Genomic DNA, 19,442 nt, shown 5'->3' on the forward strand with positions numbered 1-19,442 from the left:
AATTTTTCATTGCTTTTTAGAGAGAGGAAGGGAGAGAGAAAAACATCAAGTCAATAGGGGAGCATCGATTGGTTGCCTTCTATACAGGCCCAGACTGGGGACTGAACAGGAAATCTGGGTATGTGACCTGACTGTAAATCAAGCCTGCAACCCTTTGGCTATGGGATGATGCTCCAACCAACTGAGCCATACCGGCCAGTGCTTACTTATTTATTTTGTTTATTATCTTCTTTCCCTACTAAAATATAAGCTTCATGACCATGAAGGCTTGTTTTACTCACTTCTATGTATCCAGTGTTTAGAACAGTGCCTAGAATATAGTAGTTACTCAATAACTAACAAATTAGTGAACAGGTCTTCCCACACTGGTCTTTTCTCCATTCAATCCAACCCCATTGCCATTTGGTTTATTTTTTTTAAAGTACAAATTTTTATCCAAAACAGTCACCCCCTGACTAAAAACCATTTATTGCAAAATGAAATATAACTCCCTGCAGAGGGCACGCCAGGTACTTTCTAATCTGGCCCCATCCTGTCTTTCCAGCCTCATTCTCTGTCATGCAACACCCGCTTCAGCCACCCACAACACCTCCCTGTTCCTCCTCACACCCCTCTGTCCTGGCACAGGGTGATCTGTCTGTACAGGGTGTCTGTGTGCTTGCCTACCTGTTCTCCATGTGGAGAACTGTTTCATCCTTCATGACAGTACTGAAATGTCACTTTTATGGAGACTTCCCAATTCCACCCAAACTCCATGCTCCCCTTGATGTTGGACATTCTTTTCTTATATAAAACTTATCAGAATGTATTGTCATTATTTTCCCACGTGTCTGTCTCCCATACTAGTCAGTCAGTTAGTTCTTCCAGGACAAGAAGCAAGCCTCATTCATCTTCATGTGCTTATCATCATCAACCCCCTTTCAGACCTAGGCACTGATAAAGAAGTAATCAATTAGACCAATGCTGTCTGAATAATGACCCCCAAAGATGTCCCTGTCCTAATCCCCAGAACCTATGAATTTATTACCTTACATGGCAAAAAGGACTTTGATGATGTGATTAAAGTAAGGATCTTGAGATGGGAGCTTATCCTGGATTGTGTAGGTGGTGACCGATGCAATCACAAAAGCGAAAAATGGATGAGAGAGGCAGAAGAGTACAGAAGGAGATACAGTGAGGAACGCAGAGGTTGGAGTATTACCGTTGCTGGGTGGGAACCACAATCCTGAGTGGCCTCAAGAAGCAGATAAGGGCAGGGAATAGATTCTCCCCTCAAGTCTTCAGATAAAACACAGCCCTGCCTTGATTTTAGCCCCATAAAACCTATTTTCAGATTCTGACCTCAAGAACTGTAAGATAATAATTGACATTGCTTTAAGACATTTGTGGCAATTTATTATAACAGCCATAGGGAACTAACATAGCCCGTTTTGATGAATAATCTAAATTGGACTATGGTGGGCTGAAGGCTATGTCCATAGGCCAACTGATGTGGAAGTGGTAAATCATGCAGAATGTTCCTCCTGTGTCAAGAAATATATATCATCTCCCAGTTTTGCTCCATCCCTCTCAGCCCACTGTTCTCAAGGAATAGCAGACAAGGAGACATCTCATACAAAACAGTAGACTTGTGTAAATTACCTGTTCGGCCTTCAGTTTGGGCTTCTTTGCTAAAGAGGCCTCCACTGACAGTTAGTATCTGTATCTTGTATTTCTTTCCTGGTGTTAGGTCTTCGAATTTGTGCTGCTTAGCCCAGGCTTGCTTTGATGTGTTACTCAGAAGGATCCCGTTTTCATTTAGAAGTAGGATATCATATCTTTCTGCCACGCCAGTGGCTTTTTGCCAATTTACTACTAAGGAATGACTGCTGTAGACATTGTCTGCAGTTAGTCCCTGGACAGAAGCTGGGACTGCAAAGAAAGAGAAGAAGCAGGTTCCATCATTGACAATAAAGTAACCAGTTGAAAAAAACTCTGCTAAAGCAACTGCAGCTAGAAGAGCATGCCTCATTATTGCATTGACACCTTCCACGTACCCTTAGGAGAAAACAGTCCTTGTCCTGAACTATCTATAGAATTGCTTTGATTTTCCATTTTTTTTTCCTCTGAATTTAGACAGGATCTTGAAGTCAGACAAGTAGAAAAATTTGTGGAAGTGATATTGATAAATATGCAGATTGATACATATGTGTTTTTCAAGAGAGTGGAAAAATGCTGAACAAATCTACATTCAACAGATATAGTTTGGAGTCATTTGGACTTTCATTACCAAGATTAACTTGAGTCAAAGCTTTCACCTAAGCAGTGGTATACAACAGTGCTTGTACTATGATTCTTGATGTGAAAGGCAAAATAATATTATTTGTTAATAATAATTTGTGGTCTAGGCTCATATTTTTTCTCACTCTACATAACTTCCTTAGGAGAACTCATCCACTCCTGTGGTTTGATTTTTACCCACATGGTGATGACTACCAAATCTGAACTTTCCGTTCAGACCCATTTCCTCTTTTTTGCAAGTGACATCTCTCTATGATGTTCCACAGGTGCTCAACCCCCAAGATGACCAAATTTGACTCCACATCTCCCTCCCCTACCTTGCTTCCTGTCCTTTGTTTCTCTCCCATTGTCTAAATCAGAAACTTGCGTTGTCACCCTTACCCATCTACGTATGGTTAGTCTTAAGTCTTATCATTTCTGTTTCCTAAGTCTTATTTTTCTTAGATCTTTCCACTTTTCTCCACCCCTACTATCACAAGCCCTAGACAATATCCAATCTCTCATACATTATTGCCAGTCTCTTGACCAATAATACCCTTTATTTGTCACCTCTTAGTTTCAAACTACACATCGTATCTGGAGTATTCTCATAGTACACCAATGCTGATGACCCTTCAGTGTCTCTCCGTTATTCTAAACACCTTAACAAGGCATACAAGGCCCTTCGTGATTTGATCCATTTACTTACTTGGCCACATGGCTCACATTCTTTATGCTAGCATACTACATAGTGTGTGGGTCCTCAATGTGCCAAGCTTTCACCCTGAGGCCTTTGCTTTTTCTGCTGGAACCAAGTCAACATATGTTTTATCAGGATGATTTCTTAGTGTCTGTTGAAACATTGCTTCCTCCTGGAACCCCTCCCTGACTCTTCTGTCTGCTCCTATAGCATCCCATAATCATTTTTATTTTAGCACTTACCATGAGGTACCATAATTGCTTTTTTACTTCTTTCTCATTCATTATATTAGAAGTTTCTTGAGGTCAGGGATGTTTTCTTGCTACTGAATTCTCATTTTCTAACACAGTAAGGCTTGCTTAAATGTGGTTGGTAGGGTAATAATATGGTTGTAATAATTTATAGCTTTAATTTGAACATTTCACCTAAAATGTTATATAGTATGCATGAGTGTGAAAGTGGTGTTATAGAATTACATGCTTATGATTTTTGTAATAAAAGATTTTGTAATTAGAAGGGGTTGTTCTTTGTGCCAGATCCTGTATATATGTGAAATGAAGACATTGTAGAGCCCAAGTATCATAACTAAGTAAATGGTAATAAGAAAGAAGACATCTAATAAGTATTGTGTTACTGTAGAGAGAGCATGAGGTTTGGAGTCAGACAGGTCGATATTTAAATTATAGCTCTAGATCTTAATACATGCATCCTAAATAATGTTTCATGAACTTTCTGAGTCTTACTTTCCACTTCCGTAAGATGGAGATAATGATCCTTGTTGTAGTGTGACTAGAGATAATTTTAAATGCCTGGCATATAGCAGGTACCTGTAGATTATTTTTGTTTTGAAAGTAATGTATTAATAGTGATAGTAATATAAATGGATACATTATTCATTAATTTATTACTTGGTCTTTAACTGTCACAGATGAAAGAGATGGCATAGGGATATATGTTTTTCTTAAAAAAGAATTTTGAGAAAGGGGTGAAATTTTGAAAAATGCATATTTGTTGAAGTCTGCTTGTTAAAATTTCAAATCCTTTAGCAAGTTTAAAAATTTATTCAAGTCATTTGGTTCTTAATTACCTTTCATTTGTTTTTAAAATCTCTATTAAGAAAGAAAACTGCAAAGAAAAAACATGAGAACAGCCCTTAAAACCACATTGAATTGTACAAATTTAGGTGGTTTGAATCGGATATTTTTGATGTGTGATAACTAAGCCCATTCATCATCTCATTCTGGAGAACAACCTGGCCCAGCTGGATGCTCACCTGTCCGCCCGAGCACATCTATCTGGTTCCTCAGGGACCCGCTGACCGAGGCGATCATGATCTGGTACTGTTCCCCGGCCTCCAGCCTGTGGAATGTGTGCTCAGAGACGTGCTTGGGGATAGTCTGAGAGTCAACCTTTTGATTCTGCCTGAACGCTGACACTATGTAGGAATCAACATCTCCCCCACCAGGGGTCCAGTTCACCGTCAGGCTATCTGTTGCCCCATTGGGAGAAATGTGAATATTTTTGACAGCGCTAGGAACTAAAAGACAAAATAAATTGAAAAGTCATCACTCAGAGAATGAACCGCAGAAATTTCAACCACAGTTTTTGTGCTTCTTATATTTTGGCATTTACTGAAAGTGCACACATAGAAAAAATTTGTATCGATTTACTATCTTTCTCTGACTCTTCTGCCTGAAGTTAATGGGGGAAGTTTGAGGGACATCATGGCCCGTGATAGAGTGAGGGGCTGGTTAGGTTGCCGTGGTCCAAGTCTTGGTTTTCTCATTTATTAGCTGTGGGACTATAGGCAAACTACTTAATCTCTGTGAGTTTGTTTTGTTATCAGAAAAATGGTAATGATAATAATAGTAACTGGCCCATAGAGTTGTAAGAATTGAACAAAATGTATGTGTTAATTGCTTTGTTGTGGGTCTGGTTCATGGTGAACTGTTAATAAACATTAACTATTATAATGACCCTACTTAGAGAGTTCCAAAGAAGTGATACCCAACCAGCAGAAATATTTGTACTTAATTTGTATGCCTCACAAGCACCAATTATTCACATCAATTCAATACTATTTCTCAGTAAAGCTTTTTTAAAATTTTTTTTTATTTCCCATACATCACACTCTATATTCGTTCATCCAGCTTGGACAACATTGTTGTCACCGTCAAGATAACTTTCTCCCCTTCTTATTTTTACACTTCCAAGTCCTCACCTAAGACAACACCTGGCTACTCAACATGCTAAATACGGTTGGCCCTTGAACAAGGTGGGGGTTAGGAGCACTGGCACTCCCCCTCCTCTGTGCAGTTGAAAGTGTGCATATAACTTTTGACTTCCCTAAAAGTTAACTGCTAGTAGCCTACTACTGACCAGAAGCATTACCAATAACATAAACAATTGATTGACTCATATTTTGTGTTTTATGTGTTATATACTATATTATTACACTAAAGTAAGCTAGATGAAAAATGTTATTAAGAAGATCATAAGGAAAGGAAAATATATTTATAGAACTGTACTGTACTTGATACCGTAAGTTTGTCATCTATTTACAAGAGGAATTGTCTGTCTGTCAGCATGTACATCAATATTGTCTTATAAGATACAAAACACTATAGATGGTATACATGCTACTAACAATAGACATCAAATATTAAAAAAAAGTGAAAAGAATTATTTTTATTTACAGGTATAATAATTCATGGATTAATAATGAAAAAACAGAAATATGATTGTTTTATGGTAGCCTAGTATAATAGCTATGATTTCTTCATGGGAGTAAAAAAGTCACTTCAAATTTTCCAGTATATTTATTAAAAAAAGCCTGCAGATAAGTGGACCCACACAGTTCAAATCTGTGTTGTTGTTCAAGGGCCAACTGTATACCACTATAACTAGTCGGGTTCAAGATCCGTATCTCCAATTACCTGTGAAGCCCTCAATGAAGGCTGACTGCTGCACATCTCCACTGATCGTCAACACAAGAATTTTATATTGGCGTCCTGGTGTTAGGGAGGTGAATCGATACTCGGTTGCAGTATTTACAAGGTGAAAAGCAGGAAATACTTTCATGTCATTGTAAAGCAGTTGAATCTCATACTGGTCGACATCCCCGTCAGCTCGTGACCAAGTCACCTGAAGTTCTTCAGTGCTCCTATTCCGCAACATTAGGTCCTTAACAGGCTCTGGGACTAGGGGCGGGTATCAGAAGACACTTCAGGAAAGTGACTGATCAGAGTTTATCTGCACAATAACTTATAAATCACATTTAAGGAACCGGCAAACATCTCCTTTCCCCCAGATAAACTGCTTGAATTACTTCATGCATAATTGAACAATAAAAATGGAAAGCAACTGTTAACATTGTTAAACTGTAATTTTTTTCCTGACATAAATCTTATATGGTAAATGTTGGTAGAATCTAATTATCAAATGAGTTATGATTTCAATCATAAGATAAAACAAAAAGTCCAGAACTTTAAATGTCACAATGCAAGTGGACAGGAAGAAAAATGGGACATGTGGCCTTCTTGCTTGCCCACTATGCTTCCATTTTTCTCCCAATAAATATTCTGTAACTATAGGCCATGGCTTGGCTGAATGATGTTAGCTCCAAGTGAGACTTACTGGGAATGTAATTCGCTAATAACCAAGTAGAGAAAATTCAAGGTTCAGATAAAGCATTTACTTGATGACCTACAAGTCTCAACTGAACATCAAAGTTTGTAATCTTTCTACTTACTTGTTCTCCCATTCCCTTGCTCGCTGGCTTCATATTGTCCACTTTTTGTACTAACAGTGACACTGTACAACCGTCCAGGGACTAAGTCAACAAATACACACTCATTTTCAGACTTGCGAATGCTTTTCGTTTGAGTGAAGTTGTTTTTGTTCTTAATGGTGACTTCATAGTGGTCAAAGTCTCCAGTGGCATGCACCCAGGATACCTTTAAATAGTCACTTCGGGCCGAGTTGCTAATACTGACTCCCTGGACCTTGTTGGGCACTGAAAAGGAGAGCAGAGAACAGCTAAAGGTACTTAGTGAGCATTTGGTCACAGATGACAACCTGAGACAATAAGAAAAAGTGAGTAGATTTTAATTGTGTACATTTAGAAGAAAAATCTTAGACTTTTAGATCACAAATTTTTGTAGGGGAAAGATTGTTATACTAATTGGAATGATTAATGGATTTTTTAACACAACCTGATGAATTAATTCTAATTGTGTTGTTAGCCTATACAAAATATCATGTACAAAACAGAACATTAAACATGATAACTGATGATTAATATGAATGATGGCAATGATATTAATAATTCCAGCATACCTTGGTGATTCGAGACATGATAAAAAGTCACCAAGAAGAGGATAAACAATCCAAAAAGAAAAGTGGAAGAAGGGGAAACACATATAGTTAATTAATATATGAAGAGATGTCCAACATCATTGGTGACCAAGAACTGGAAGTCAGGGCCATGACAAAATACCATTTTACATACATTTGATTGGCAAAATTTAAAAACCTGATAAAACCAAGTATGAGAGAGAATGCCCATCCACAGGAGATTGGATGAATGAACTTGTGTATATAGCAGTCATAATTAATTTCTTCTTAGCTCAAAACTCAAAAATATGGATTTCTTGGTTTTAACATTAAAGCACAAAATATGGGTGAATTTTATCAATATACTAGTAAGTAAAAAATATCTAAGTCCCAAAAGATTATATACTGCATAAAACACACCTTTTTTATGATGTTAAAAGAACTAAAAATTATAAAGCCCATAATTTTAGGACAACAAATAAAGTATGCAAAGTGGAAAGAAAGCACAAGAGGTAAAAATTAGAGTCAAGTTGATAGTTGCTTTGGGATGGATTAGTGGGGTGGAAACCCCATGATTTGACAAAGATTATTGTCAAGTTCTTAGTTTTTATTTTGGATAGTGGTTTCTCAGGTACATATTAAATTATTAAAAATTGTTGTCTAAATTAAATTAAATTAAATTAAATTTCTAAGAATAAATAAAAGTAGCAACTGACACATGGTTTCCTGGGCAAAGAATAATGATTAATCAAATTTTGTGCACCTGAGGTTCCCCTCATAAATATATAAAAAAAAAAAAATCCTGTGTACCTATGGTTTTTTTCCTCAATTGAGAAATCAATAAGTACTTCTTAACAGAAACACTTTAAAATAAGGCGATTCTGTATTTAGAGTGTAGTATTAAGGATATTCTACTTTTTATTTGGGGCTGTATTTAATTCAACAGTAGACCATAGATTCGTTACTATTTAGCTAAAACTGCGTGTTATAAATATATGAGAAAAGGGCATTGGAAAGAGGTATGAACTCAGGTTCAGGGTACTAAACTTGTATCCCAACATTAGCATGTCCTCTAAGTCTGTGTGGCCTCAGTCTGTATTTGTTAAATCAGGGATTTCTCTTTTGGCCACATGCCAAACCTATGTCCAAGTCTTTTCTTCCACTTGTCCCCAAAGCATGAAATAACCTAGAAATATCAATATTTTGGCATCTAAGCTACATTTTTCATGTTTCTCACACCTACATGTCACACTACTATCCTTTGTTGGCTTAAGTGTACTGGTTAGTTTTTGTATTGGAATAAATCTCACCACAGATATGGAGCAAGGACAGGTATGTTTTCTTCAAGATATTTACCTGGAACCAATTAAGGTGTTGCTAGAATTTAGTCATGGCAGAGTTAAGGAAAAGAAATCCTGAAGTGACATTGTATTCATGGGGTAAGAAAGGTGAATGATGCAAGCAATTTAGTGAAGGCAAAGCAACTGTAACAGAAAGAAACACCAGGCTGAATACCATGCTCAGGCAATAAGAGGCTCTCTGGGTGCAACTGGAGGTAATTCGTAAGACTTGCCCTGCTGCATGGTGAGATGATGTGATACAGAATTAGAAATATTGATATTTTCACCCAAAATGTAGAACAAGAACATTAGAAAAGAAAAAGGGCATTGAGACAATCAGCCCAGATCAACAAGATGATAACTCAGACACGACTCTCCAGTTACACTGATTTGTCAGGGGTAACGGTTTGCCTTGGTTAGTCATGCACCAAATCCAAGTTTATGTTGTTGAAGAGTCAAGAGGATACTTTGAAAAAAGGATCACTTTTCTTGCATTTAAAAACAATCTTAGCAAAAGGCCTTGCAATTTGAAGGTCATGTGGATAGGAAACATCCGTGAGTTGACACCAAGGAGTTAGTAATTGACATATCCTTTAATTTTTGGTGATTTTTAGGCTCTACCTTGATCAACATAAGGCACTGACATAAGGCTTCTTTGCAAATAGAAATCTGCCTTTCAGATTTAAGTCATTATTGTGATTATCAGTATAATTAGACTTTAAATAATCTGAAGGTAGAGAATATCTCCATATCCTTGACTAGTGCTTTCAGGGATAGCAACATGTAATGGAAGTAGCATTGAACTTATTAACTACTGGTCAGCCATGTGACTGTGGAGAAGCCAGTTTCTCTCTGGGACTTTATCTCCAAATAAGATGGGATTCCATTATTTTTCAAACACTTTCAGTGCCAGCATGATGTAACAATGTAAATCAGTGGTTCTTGAACCTTTCTGAGGTCACAGAAACTATGAGAATCTGATAAAAACCATGAACTACGTGCCCCTCCCCCAACAACATACATGCTTTCCCTATCCCCAACAACTTCAGGCACAATTTCCGGGATTTCTACAATCTTAAAGTCTACCCATGGAGCACCAGGGGAACACCCTGGATCCCCATAAGTAATTTCTGATTCATTAAACATTTATTGAGTGCCTACTAGGTTCAGATCTTCATGGAAAAACTGACATTTTTCAATGTAAATATCAACCTATAGCTCAGCTGTAAAGATTTCACAAAATACTAATGTCAACCTTAAGCAGAAATCTCAGACATAAACCCCAGGAAGCAAACATATTTTGGGGAAAGTGCTAGCTGTCTAAATTTAGTTCTTTCCAGCACAGCAGACCTGGCATCCATCACCTTTGCAAAGATTTTGTTCTTGGTCTCAGAACTACAGAGGTTCACATTTTTACCTTGTGTGAAAAAGGATGAACAGTGGTCATGACTAACAGACATTTCAGGAAGGATTTCAGGATGAAGAACTTAGTGGGCTCTGGAGTCAATCAAAACTGGTTTAAATCTTGGATTTGAAATGCACTGGCTATTCAGCAAGTTACCATAAACAGTGGGCAAGTTACATAATTTTGAATCTTGCTTTCCTGATCTCTAAAATGGGAATAATGATAACTACCTAAATCAGAAGTTTTTAAGGGTTAAGGCAGTTAACATATGTAAAGCCAACATCTAGCAATCAAAAAGTACTCCCTAAATAGCTAAACTTGTTACTATGTTTGAATATAATATGAATTCTAGTCATGAAAGTGGTGTTCATCTTACACTGAAGGTAACATCTGCTCACACAAGGGGTTTCTTAGGTCAGATTATGAAGACTCCATTATAGCTGTGTGACCTCAGGGGCCTCTAATCCTAGCATTACAGAAATATCACAGATCTAAGATGACTGAGCCACACAGTGAGCAGGCTCACATGGAGCCCATTCCACCTGGCAGGCTTACCTGTCCGATCTTGGCTGAAGGAATGATTTTCATACTTGCCACTCCTTGTAGTTACGGTCACATGGTAGAGGCGGCCTGGGATGAGGGAGCTGAAGGAACATTCGCTGACAGACTTGGCAATGACGAGGGACTGAACTACCTTGCCATCATGAGAGAGTGTCACTACGTAGTTATCCACATCTCCAGGAGCTGGCAGCCAGGATATGCTGAGATAGTCATTACGGCCAGAATTGTTTACCGTTACTCCACTCACACTGGAAGGGACTGTGATGTTAAAAGGGGGAGAATACATATATATATTTTTAAAGAGCACAGTCAAAAGTTTGAGTCATTTCTTGTCAGCAACAACAGTGTGTGGACTCAGAAGATCTCATATGATTATTTGTGGTGAAGGAAATGCTCTGGAAGCTGAGTGCTCTTACTTCAGAAGGCTAACTGAAAAGAAACGCCAGGAGGCCTTTCGGATGCCTCATAAACACAAGGGGGCCCCTACTGCATTGTTATGGTGTAGCTGTTCATAAAGTGTTTTAAGTAGAGGCATCTTTATACAAAAGTGTCAGGATGTTCCCTATGTAGGAAAAGGAGTAAGCATTCTAACAATCCAAATGAATGAGTTGAACCGAACTCATCAATAAAGGTGACTGAGCGAAACAGTGAACGCAGTATCTTTTCTGAAAAGCTTAGACTTGGGGATAGTTTTGATCTTGTGATTAAGTTATTTATTCCTGGGGAGTCTAGTAACTAACACAACCAGAGGTGTTTTTGTGTTTTCTTTTTTTGAATCTTTGCAAAGCATTTCCTGCCCTCTAGTGGCAAAAATAAACCTAAAAGCCTATTCTGGAAGCCCCCAGTCTGGCAATTGGACCAAGGGTGGGCAGGAAGAGCTGCTGTGGTGAGAATGGCTTTTCTGATGTCAACATGACCATTGGCTTATTTTAATTGGAGTTTAGTGTCACAGACATTCACTGAGAGCCTATGACTCACCATATATACAAAGTGGAGAAGATGTGGATGTTTTTAAGGAGCTTCCTGGCTAGAAGAAGTTTGCAAATTAATCAATGTGGTATGGAGAAATAGTTGTACCACATATCAGAAATAAGTACACAGTAAATAGTACTGCTAGTAGTGACTATCAGAATAATAAAATCTTATAGTATTTACAAACTGCACAATTGTTTTCATCATTAGTAAACTAACTTCAGATAAATATTTTCCATATAATTATCAATATCGATTGTCAACATCATGCTTAATGGATGAAATTTGGCATGAAATGACTATCATATCATCAACAAAGTTTTTTCTAGGAGTTGTGTCACACGTTTATTGGAGATTTTAGAAAATTCAGAATTTGCTGTCTCCTATACTCATCCACCACCAAATTTCCATTTCTGGGAGAACAGCATGCACCTTCTGAATGGTACTGAAGATCAGAGATTAACCTTTTTAGAGAATGTTTTAAAAATGGCACTCTGGAGGTTCCATGTGCTCTTCTTACCTGTCCTTCCTTCCACCATCGCTTGTCGGGAAGAGATCCCTCCGCTTACTGTTGTTACCACCACGGAGTAGAGACTGCCTGACTTGAGGGAGTGGAAGCTGTATGTGCTAGTCTCACTGGAGACATTTTCATTTTTGATGACCACATTTTCATGAATGAGTAAGACTTGGTAAAATTCTACATCTCCCACTGCCTGGGTCCAGTTAGTAAACAGGCTGCTGCTTGTCCCTTGGTTGGCCACATGCAAGCCCGTCACTTGGGCAGGAACTAAAACACCGTAGACAGACAGGAGGAAAAAAACAGATGACACTTAGTCATCCTAAGGAAGTATAATAAAATTAAGAAAAAAAGTGAAGACAGTCTTGAAGATTTTATATATAAATATATATATAAAATATATATATATGGCTATTGCTATAGACTCTCAGCTCTGTTTCCTGTGGCATATGGCAAACTACTCCCTTAGAGAGACTCTACTATATGAAAAAGCTGCCTTCATGGGAAATCAAAATTATTTTGGATCCAAGGATGAGATGACAAGTGCATATTAAATAGTTCTGATTTAAAATTTTCAATAATGAAAGGCTGCTTTTTAAAAAAAAACAAACTTGCTTACTCAATGTGCTCACTCCACGAGAACTCAAAATCACATCATCTACCTGAGCTGATGGTTGTTATGACTGGTATTCGGAAATCCCTTTACCCTGATGGTTAGCTTGTAGTCTAGAAAACTGGTTAATTCTTTACTGGCACAGTCTCAAGAGGACTATTATTATTATAATAAAAAATGTTACAATAACAGAAATTATATTATCATATAATAATAATACAACTACTGAGTGCCTGCTGTGTGTGTTACAGGCTTTCTGCTTTACAGAGATTATATTATTTGATACTTATTCAAAACTTCATAAAGTTCATTATATTATTCCATTTACTGAAGAGGAAACAAAAGATCATAAACATAAGTAATTTGGCCTATATTACAGTGTTAATGAATAGTTAACCTGGGGATCAGAGCCCAATCTGTCTAACCTTTGAGCCTGAGTCCTTTTCCTAACTACTAACTACTGTGATTTCTAATCTCGCCGTTGACAAATCTTTTACACAAATCTTGAAGTTGGCACTTGATCAACATACATCTTCTCTGTGCCTCTTCCCTGAACTATGATAATCAAAGAGATTGACCTTGGCACAACTCTTCTCAGAATTCACGGATTTTGGATTCAGATACAAACATATTCATTAAAAAATATTATTTTGGAGGAAGGTGGTCAAAAGGTACAAATTTCCAGTTATAAGATAAATATGTTGAGAGCAAATCCTATGCGTTCTCATCACAAGAAGAACATACTTTTTTCCCCTCATTTTTTCTTTTTATTGTGTGTGTGTGTGTATGGGTATATATATATATATATACACACATATATATATATGGATAGATGTTAGCTGAAACTATATATAGATAGATAGATGTTAGCTGAAACAATTGTGATAATCACTTCATAACATATGTAATTCATTCCATCACACTATATACCTTAAACTTATAGTGATGCATGTCAATTATTTCTCAATAAAGCTGAAAAAATATTACTACATGTGATCAGAAGATTCAATTTTAATTCTAAGTTTAATGTGTAAAGCACAGGAATTAATATGCCAAAACAATTTTGAAAAAGAGTTACAAGATTGGAGGACTAACATCATCTAATTTGAAGACTTACTAGAAAGTAACACAGTGAAGACAGTGTGACACTGGCAAAAGGAGAGGCACATAAATCACTAGAAGAGGACTGAAAGTCCAGAAATAGACCAACACATATACAGTCAATTGATTTTTTACAGAGATTCAAGGGAAATTAAGTAGAGAAAAGGTAGGTTTTTTTAAACAGATAAGGCTGGAATTATTAGATGTCCATATGCAAAGAATTAAACCTTGACCCATATCTGACACACATATAAAATTTAACTCACAAGAAATTATATACCTAAATTTAAAACCTAAAAGTATAAAAACTTCTAGGAAGAAATATTTGTGATATTATGTTAAACAAAAATTTCTTAGATATGACACCAAAAGCATGATCCATGAAAAAAATTGATAAATTGGGACATCAAAATTAAAAATGTATGTTCTTGTAAAGTACACTAACAAATTAATGAAAAGACAAACCACAGACTTGTAGAGAACATTTCAACACACATCTGTGACCAAGGACTTATATCTAGAATAAAGAAATCTTAAAACTCAATGATAAGAAACAAACATGAGCAAAATTGTTTGAAAATATCTCCTTCCCCAAAGGAGATAAATGGATAGTAAATAAACACATGAAAAGATGCTCAAAACCATTAGTTATTAGGAAAATGCAAATTAAACACACATGAAATATCATTATGGACTTATTAGAATGACTAAAATTAAGGGGAAAAACCTGGAAATACTAAGTGTTGTTGAGGATATAGAGGAACTGGCAATCTCATATATTGTTGGTGGAGATGTAAAATTTTACAGCCACATTGGAAAACAGTTCGGTAGCTTCTGACAAAGTTAAACATACACTTACCATATAACCCCGCACTCTAAGTGGTGGCAATAACGAAAATGATCTTAAGTCTAAAAGGATGTCTTAGACTTCTGTTTCCAGCAGGATGATGGACTACATACCATGAAAATCTCCCCAATAAACACAACAACAAGTGTGTAGATAAAACATAAAAACGTAAATGCACAAATGAGTTGTCAAGAATGCAAGGAATTCTCAGAGACCTAAAAGGAAGTGCTAGAGAGGTAACTGAATTACCAAAGAAGACTTCCATTCTGAAGGCATCTTTTAAACACATTTAAGCTTTGATTTTATAGATTTGTAGGATCTACAAAACAGGAGGTAAAGCGTAGGACTTTCCCAGGCTGAGGAACCTCATAAGTAACTCTGTGTAACATTGGAATCCTGAAATGTTGTATGCTAAGTGTAAGTAAAATAAATATTCCCTTTTTACTTCCCATATCACCTCAACCCCCTTAACAATGGGAGGAAGAGAAAAAATTTCCATTGGAATTCATAACTTCAACACAGCTTCAGTGAATTTGTAACTCAAGTTCATAAAACCTAGATGACCAAAAAACCCTCTAGGTGACAGTTTAGATTAAAATAGGTCTGAGTTGATAGTAGTTCTGTGTGCCTGAGAGAATAAAATGAAAAGAAAGCTCTTTTTGAAACCCACTTTGAAACAAGGCATCACAGAATTTCCACAGAATAAAATCCCAATGTATGTGAGTTTACAGTAAAAAATTATAAACATTTAAGGAAGTAAAGCACCATGAACGAAAGGCCACAAACTCAATAGACAACAGAATTGTACCCCTGAAGAGTTCAGATATTATAATGATCAGAAATAAAATGTAAAGTAAAAATTGCTAATATGCTTATAGCAATAAAGGAAGAGAATGGAACTATGACTAAAGAGAATAATAGAGAATGCTTAAAAGTGAAAAAAATACCAATTCAAATTCAAAACTCAATGGATAGATTTTAAAATAGTTTGTACAAAACCAAAGAAATCACCAATGACCTTAAACAAAAAGCTGAGAAAATTATCCAGACTATAGCCCAAAGAGCAAGTACATGAAAAATATTATATAAATAATATTCTGGCATAGCAGCAGGAGAACAGAGAGAATGGAGAAGAGGCAATATTAAAGAGTTAATGGATGAGAATTTCCAGGACTGATGAAAGATACTAATCTGCAAATACAGAAATCCCAATAATCTCAAGCAGGATAAACATAAAGAAGTATCTACTGAGGTCATTGCCGTGAAACAGAAGAACACCAAAGGCAAAGAGTAGATCTTAAAAGCAATCATAGAAAACAAATTATGCATAGAGAAATAAAAATTAGACTGACAGCTGACTTTTCAACATCAATAATAAATGCCAGAAAGACTCGAATAATATCTCCAATGTGCTGAGAGAAAATAACTTTCAACCAAATTATAACCCAGGGAAAATATCTTTCAAGATTGACACCTAAATAAAGATATACCCAGAGAAACAAAAGTGTAGAGAGTTTGTTTCTAAAAGTTTCAGTAAAGAAATTTGAAGAATGTTCTCTAAATTAAAGCAACATAATACAAGATGAAATTTCTGATATACAGGAAGAAAAGATGAAGAAAAAATTGGTAAATTGGCAGTCAATCCAAGGATACTTCGACTATGTAAAACAATAATTATATTTTTATGGAGTTAAAAAAGGAGTGAGAAATAAAATACAGGATAAAAATAGTGTATAAATTGGGAAGGGGAATCTTTGATGATGACCTCGCTTCCTATTTCACTTAGAAAAGGAGTTATCAAAATATAACAACCCATTACTCCATCTCTATTTGCTGTACCTGCAGCCATATTCTCTCTGTCCCTTTCTCTCTCTCTGTCTCACAGCTGACTCTAAAGTTAAACTACCCATGCTCCTTTCCAAAGTCAATTCTTTAACTTACACTTTACATCCCAATACTTCTTCTCATAGAATAATGGCAGCAACTCTTCCCTCTCTTTGTACAGCATCACCATTCTTTTTTCTAAAACATCCCCATCAACATCAAATCCATTGTTATTTATTCTAGCAATAAAAAATCACCCTCCTTCCAAACATACTTTCTCTTTCAGATGCTGCCCTACTTCTTGGCTTTCCTTTGCAGCATAACTCCTTGGAAAGGTTGTTCTCTGCCCTGTTTTAAGTTTAGCAAAATAAAGTAAAGACTCTGAAGTAAAACAAAAAAGGACAAAACATGGAACTATTAAAGAGCTGAAAATAGTAAAAATAGAAAACAAACAACAGAAAGGATCCATAAATCCAGACCCAGTACATAACAGGCACGTAGCGAACATTTATAAGTTGAGTGTTAAACAATTTAGCAGACAGGATGCTTTTAAAGCCTAAAGTTTAAAAAATATTACCTGTTCTTCCTTTCACTGAAGATGAATTTTTTAAGTCTCCACTAATACTGGTGACAGTAGCTATGTATTTTCGTCCAGGCACCAGGTCAGTAAAAGTGAATTCTTTGGCATCTTTAGGGAGTGACTTGTGAATGAGCAAGAGGTCTCCATCTGCTAGGGAAATGATGTATTTCTCCCACTCTGCAACTGGGGTCTGCCACAGGATGCCCAGTGAGGTTTCATTGGCATGTTTGACACGAAGCTGGAGGACAGCCAGGGGGACTGAGAAAAACACAAGGGAGACTTGGATCACGAACCAACTCAGAAACACTCCCATGTTCTTTAGAGAGCTGTTCTCTTCCATCTGCAGGATGGTTCCAATTCAGCATTTCTTTTCTGAATGTTTATGAACATGAAGGGAAAAAAAGCTAATCACAAAATCTTTGTTTATATAACATAACCAGAAATAAGGACTCAAAATATTACGACTAGAGAATACTTCCCTAGGTCTTTTATTTTGGCCAGATAATACTTTCTGAGTGCTTATTTTTTCATAAGAACTCCATGATATGAAAATATATAACTCCATCTTGTCGATCACAAAACCCATGAAGATCCATGTTTGAGCACTTTGGGAGGAGTTAGGAGTACCTGTTGTCCCCATAGCTTGGAAAGACAAAGTGATTTTTCCTTTCATCTCTAAGAAGGGAACAATAATGCATCAATGAAAGGGAGAGTAATGAAAGTATAGCTGGTAACTAATAATAGTATCTGATTAAAGAGTCCCATTCCAAAGAATTGAAATTTCTTCCATTTCTTTAAAAGGTTATATTATTTGAGCTTCTAGGAGACATTGTTAAGAGTGAAGTGTTGATCCCATAAAACAAGAGGAAAACAAAATTATGGAAGAATTATGTATATAATTATATTGTGAATTTTGCATTAAAGAAATTTTTTGTCATCTCCTATGATAACAATGCCTTCTTCTGGGTTACCTCCTGAAGGACCTGCCTGAGAGATACTTGAAGAAATACCAGAAATATGTAAAATAAGTTGTGGTTTTCCTGCCTTCCTTTCTCCCTCCCTCCCTCCCTCCCTCCCTCTTTCTCCCTTCCTTCCTTCCTTTCTTTTCTTCCTTCCTTCCTTCCTTCCTTCCTTCCTTCCTTCCTTCCTTCCTCCCTCCCTCCCTCCCTCCCTCCCTCCCTCCCTCCCTCCCTCCCTCCCTCCCTCCCTCCCTTCCTTCCTTTCTTTCTTTCTTTCTTTCTTTCTTTCTTTCTTTCTTTCTTTCTTTCTTTCTTTCTTTCTTTCTTTCTTTTCTTTCTCTTTCTCTCTCTGTCTCTCTCTCTCTCTTTTATCACAGATTTCCTTGTAAGCAAAAAATGTACAACAAACATTTCTCTCTATTAATGAAAACCTTTCAGTGTTGGGGTCCATGTGTTTAAAATTTTAAGGGGCTGGCTAAGGTCTGCAAAAGTTTCTGCTAAACCCTTCACTGTGAATTTTCTTGGGGGTTCTTTTTTTTCTCCTGCAGTTTCCTTTTTTGCTTGCTTCTTCAGTGAGGCATTCCTGTTCCTGTTCCTGTTCCAGTTGCTCCTCACCAGGAGTTCCTCAGGAACCACCTCCAAGTCATCCTCATCTACCCCCAGGTTAAAGCTGTGTGCCATCTCAAACAGCTTTGTTGACTTTTGTAACCTCCTCATCCTTGGCAAATCCTTTAAGGTCATGGACAAATCTCTTGAGTGTCTTCTTCCAGATGCTACTCACAGACTCCTTGGTGACATCACCTAAGCCAAAGCAAGGTTCTCAATGAAGTCATAGATGAAGTAATCCTTCCAGAATTGCATCAGTGTTTTCTTGGTGTCTTCCTCAGCTACAGCAATAGCCTGGGCAAAGGTACTCCTTAGGACCTTAAAATCTCCTGCAACTCCACAGTCCCTTGGTTGGATCAAAAAGGTGGTGTCTGGAGGGAGAAACACCACTTTGACATTGGGATGAAGATCAAAAAGAAGCAAAATCTTGAAAGGAGTGCTCTTCTCTGAACATAGCAATTCAGGAGCGCATCCTGGAAGAGGAATTGGGCTGCCTAGGACTTCTCATTGCTCCTGATGTACACTGGCAGAGTGTGCTTATTAACATGCTTGAAGGCCCCATGGTTCTTGCTATGCCAGGTCACAAAGGGTTTCAATTTGTAGCCTGCAACATTGTCCTCAAGAAAGACTATTATTCTGTCCTTAAAAACCTTGAAACCTGGCATTGGTTTGGCCTCCTTATGGATGAAAGTCTTTGAAGGCATCCACTCCCAGAATAGGGAGGTTTCATCTGCATTGAATATTTACTTTGGCAAATGATTTTCCTTCATAATCAGCTTATCTAGAGTTTCCAAAAATTCTTCAGGAACTTTCACTCACGTTC

The 19,442-nt window shown here is 37.0% G+C and overlaps 1 protein-coding gene across 2 annotated transcripts in view; it reads right to left on the reverse strand.

Annotated features, from left to right (window-relative positions):
* PTPRB (protein tyrosine phosphatase receptor type B) overlaps positions 1–19,442 on the reverse strand; it is a 102,976-nt gene that overhangs the window by 43,718 nt on the left and 39,816 nt on the right. For both annotated transcript variants that reach the window (XM_054580105.1, XM_054580106.1), the window contains 7 exons: positions 17,052–17,312; positions 12,093–12,359; positions 10,595–10,858; positions 6,711–6,974; positions 5,896–6,159; positions 4,233–4,496; positions 1,642–1,911 (listed from right to left, as the gene is read on the reverse strand). In XM_054580105.1, the coding sequence (XP_054436080.1) occupies positions 1,642–1,911; positions 4,233–4,496; positions 5,896–6,159; positions 6,711–6,974; positions 10,595–10,858; positions 12,093–12,359; positions 17,052–17,312 (1,854 nt within the window). The remainder of the gene's footprint in view (positions 1–1,641; positions 1,912–4,232; positions 4,497–5,895; positions 6,160–6,710; positions 6,975–10,594; positions 10,859–12,092; positions 12,360–17,051; positions 17,313–19,442) is intronic.

This window comes from Pteronotus mesoamericanus, unplaced genomic scaffold (genome assembly GCF_021234165.1).
Source record: "Pteronotus mesoamericanus isolate MK-2021 breed Mesoamerican mustached bat unplaced genomic scaffold, CSHL_Meso_final contig_56, whole genome shotgun sequence".
In the NCBI taxonomy this organism is placed as follows: domain Eukaryota; kingdom Metazoa; phylum Chordata; class Mammalia; order Chiroptera; family Mormoopidae; genus Pteronotus; species Pteronotus mesoamericanus.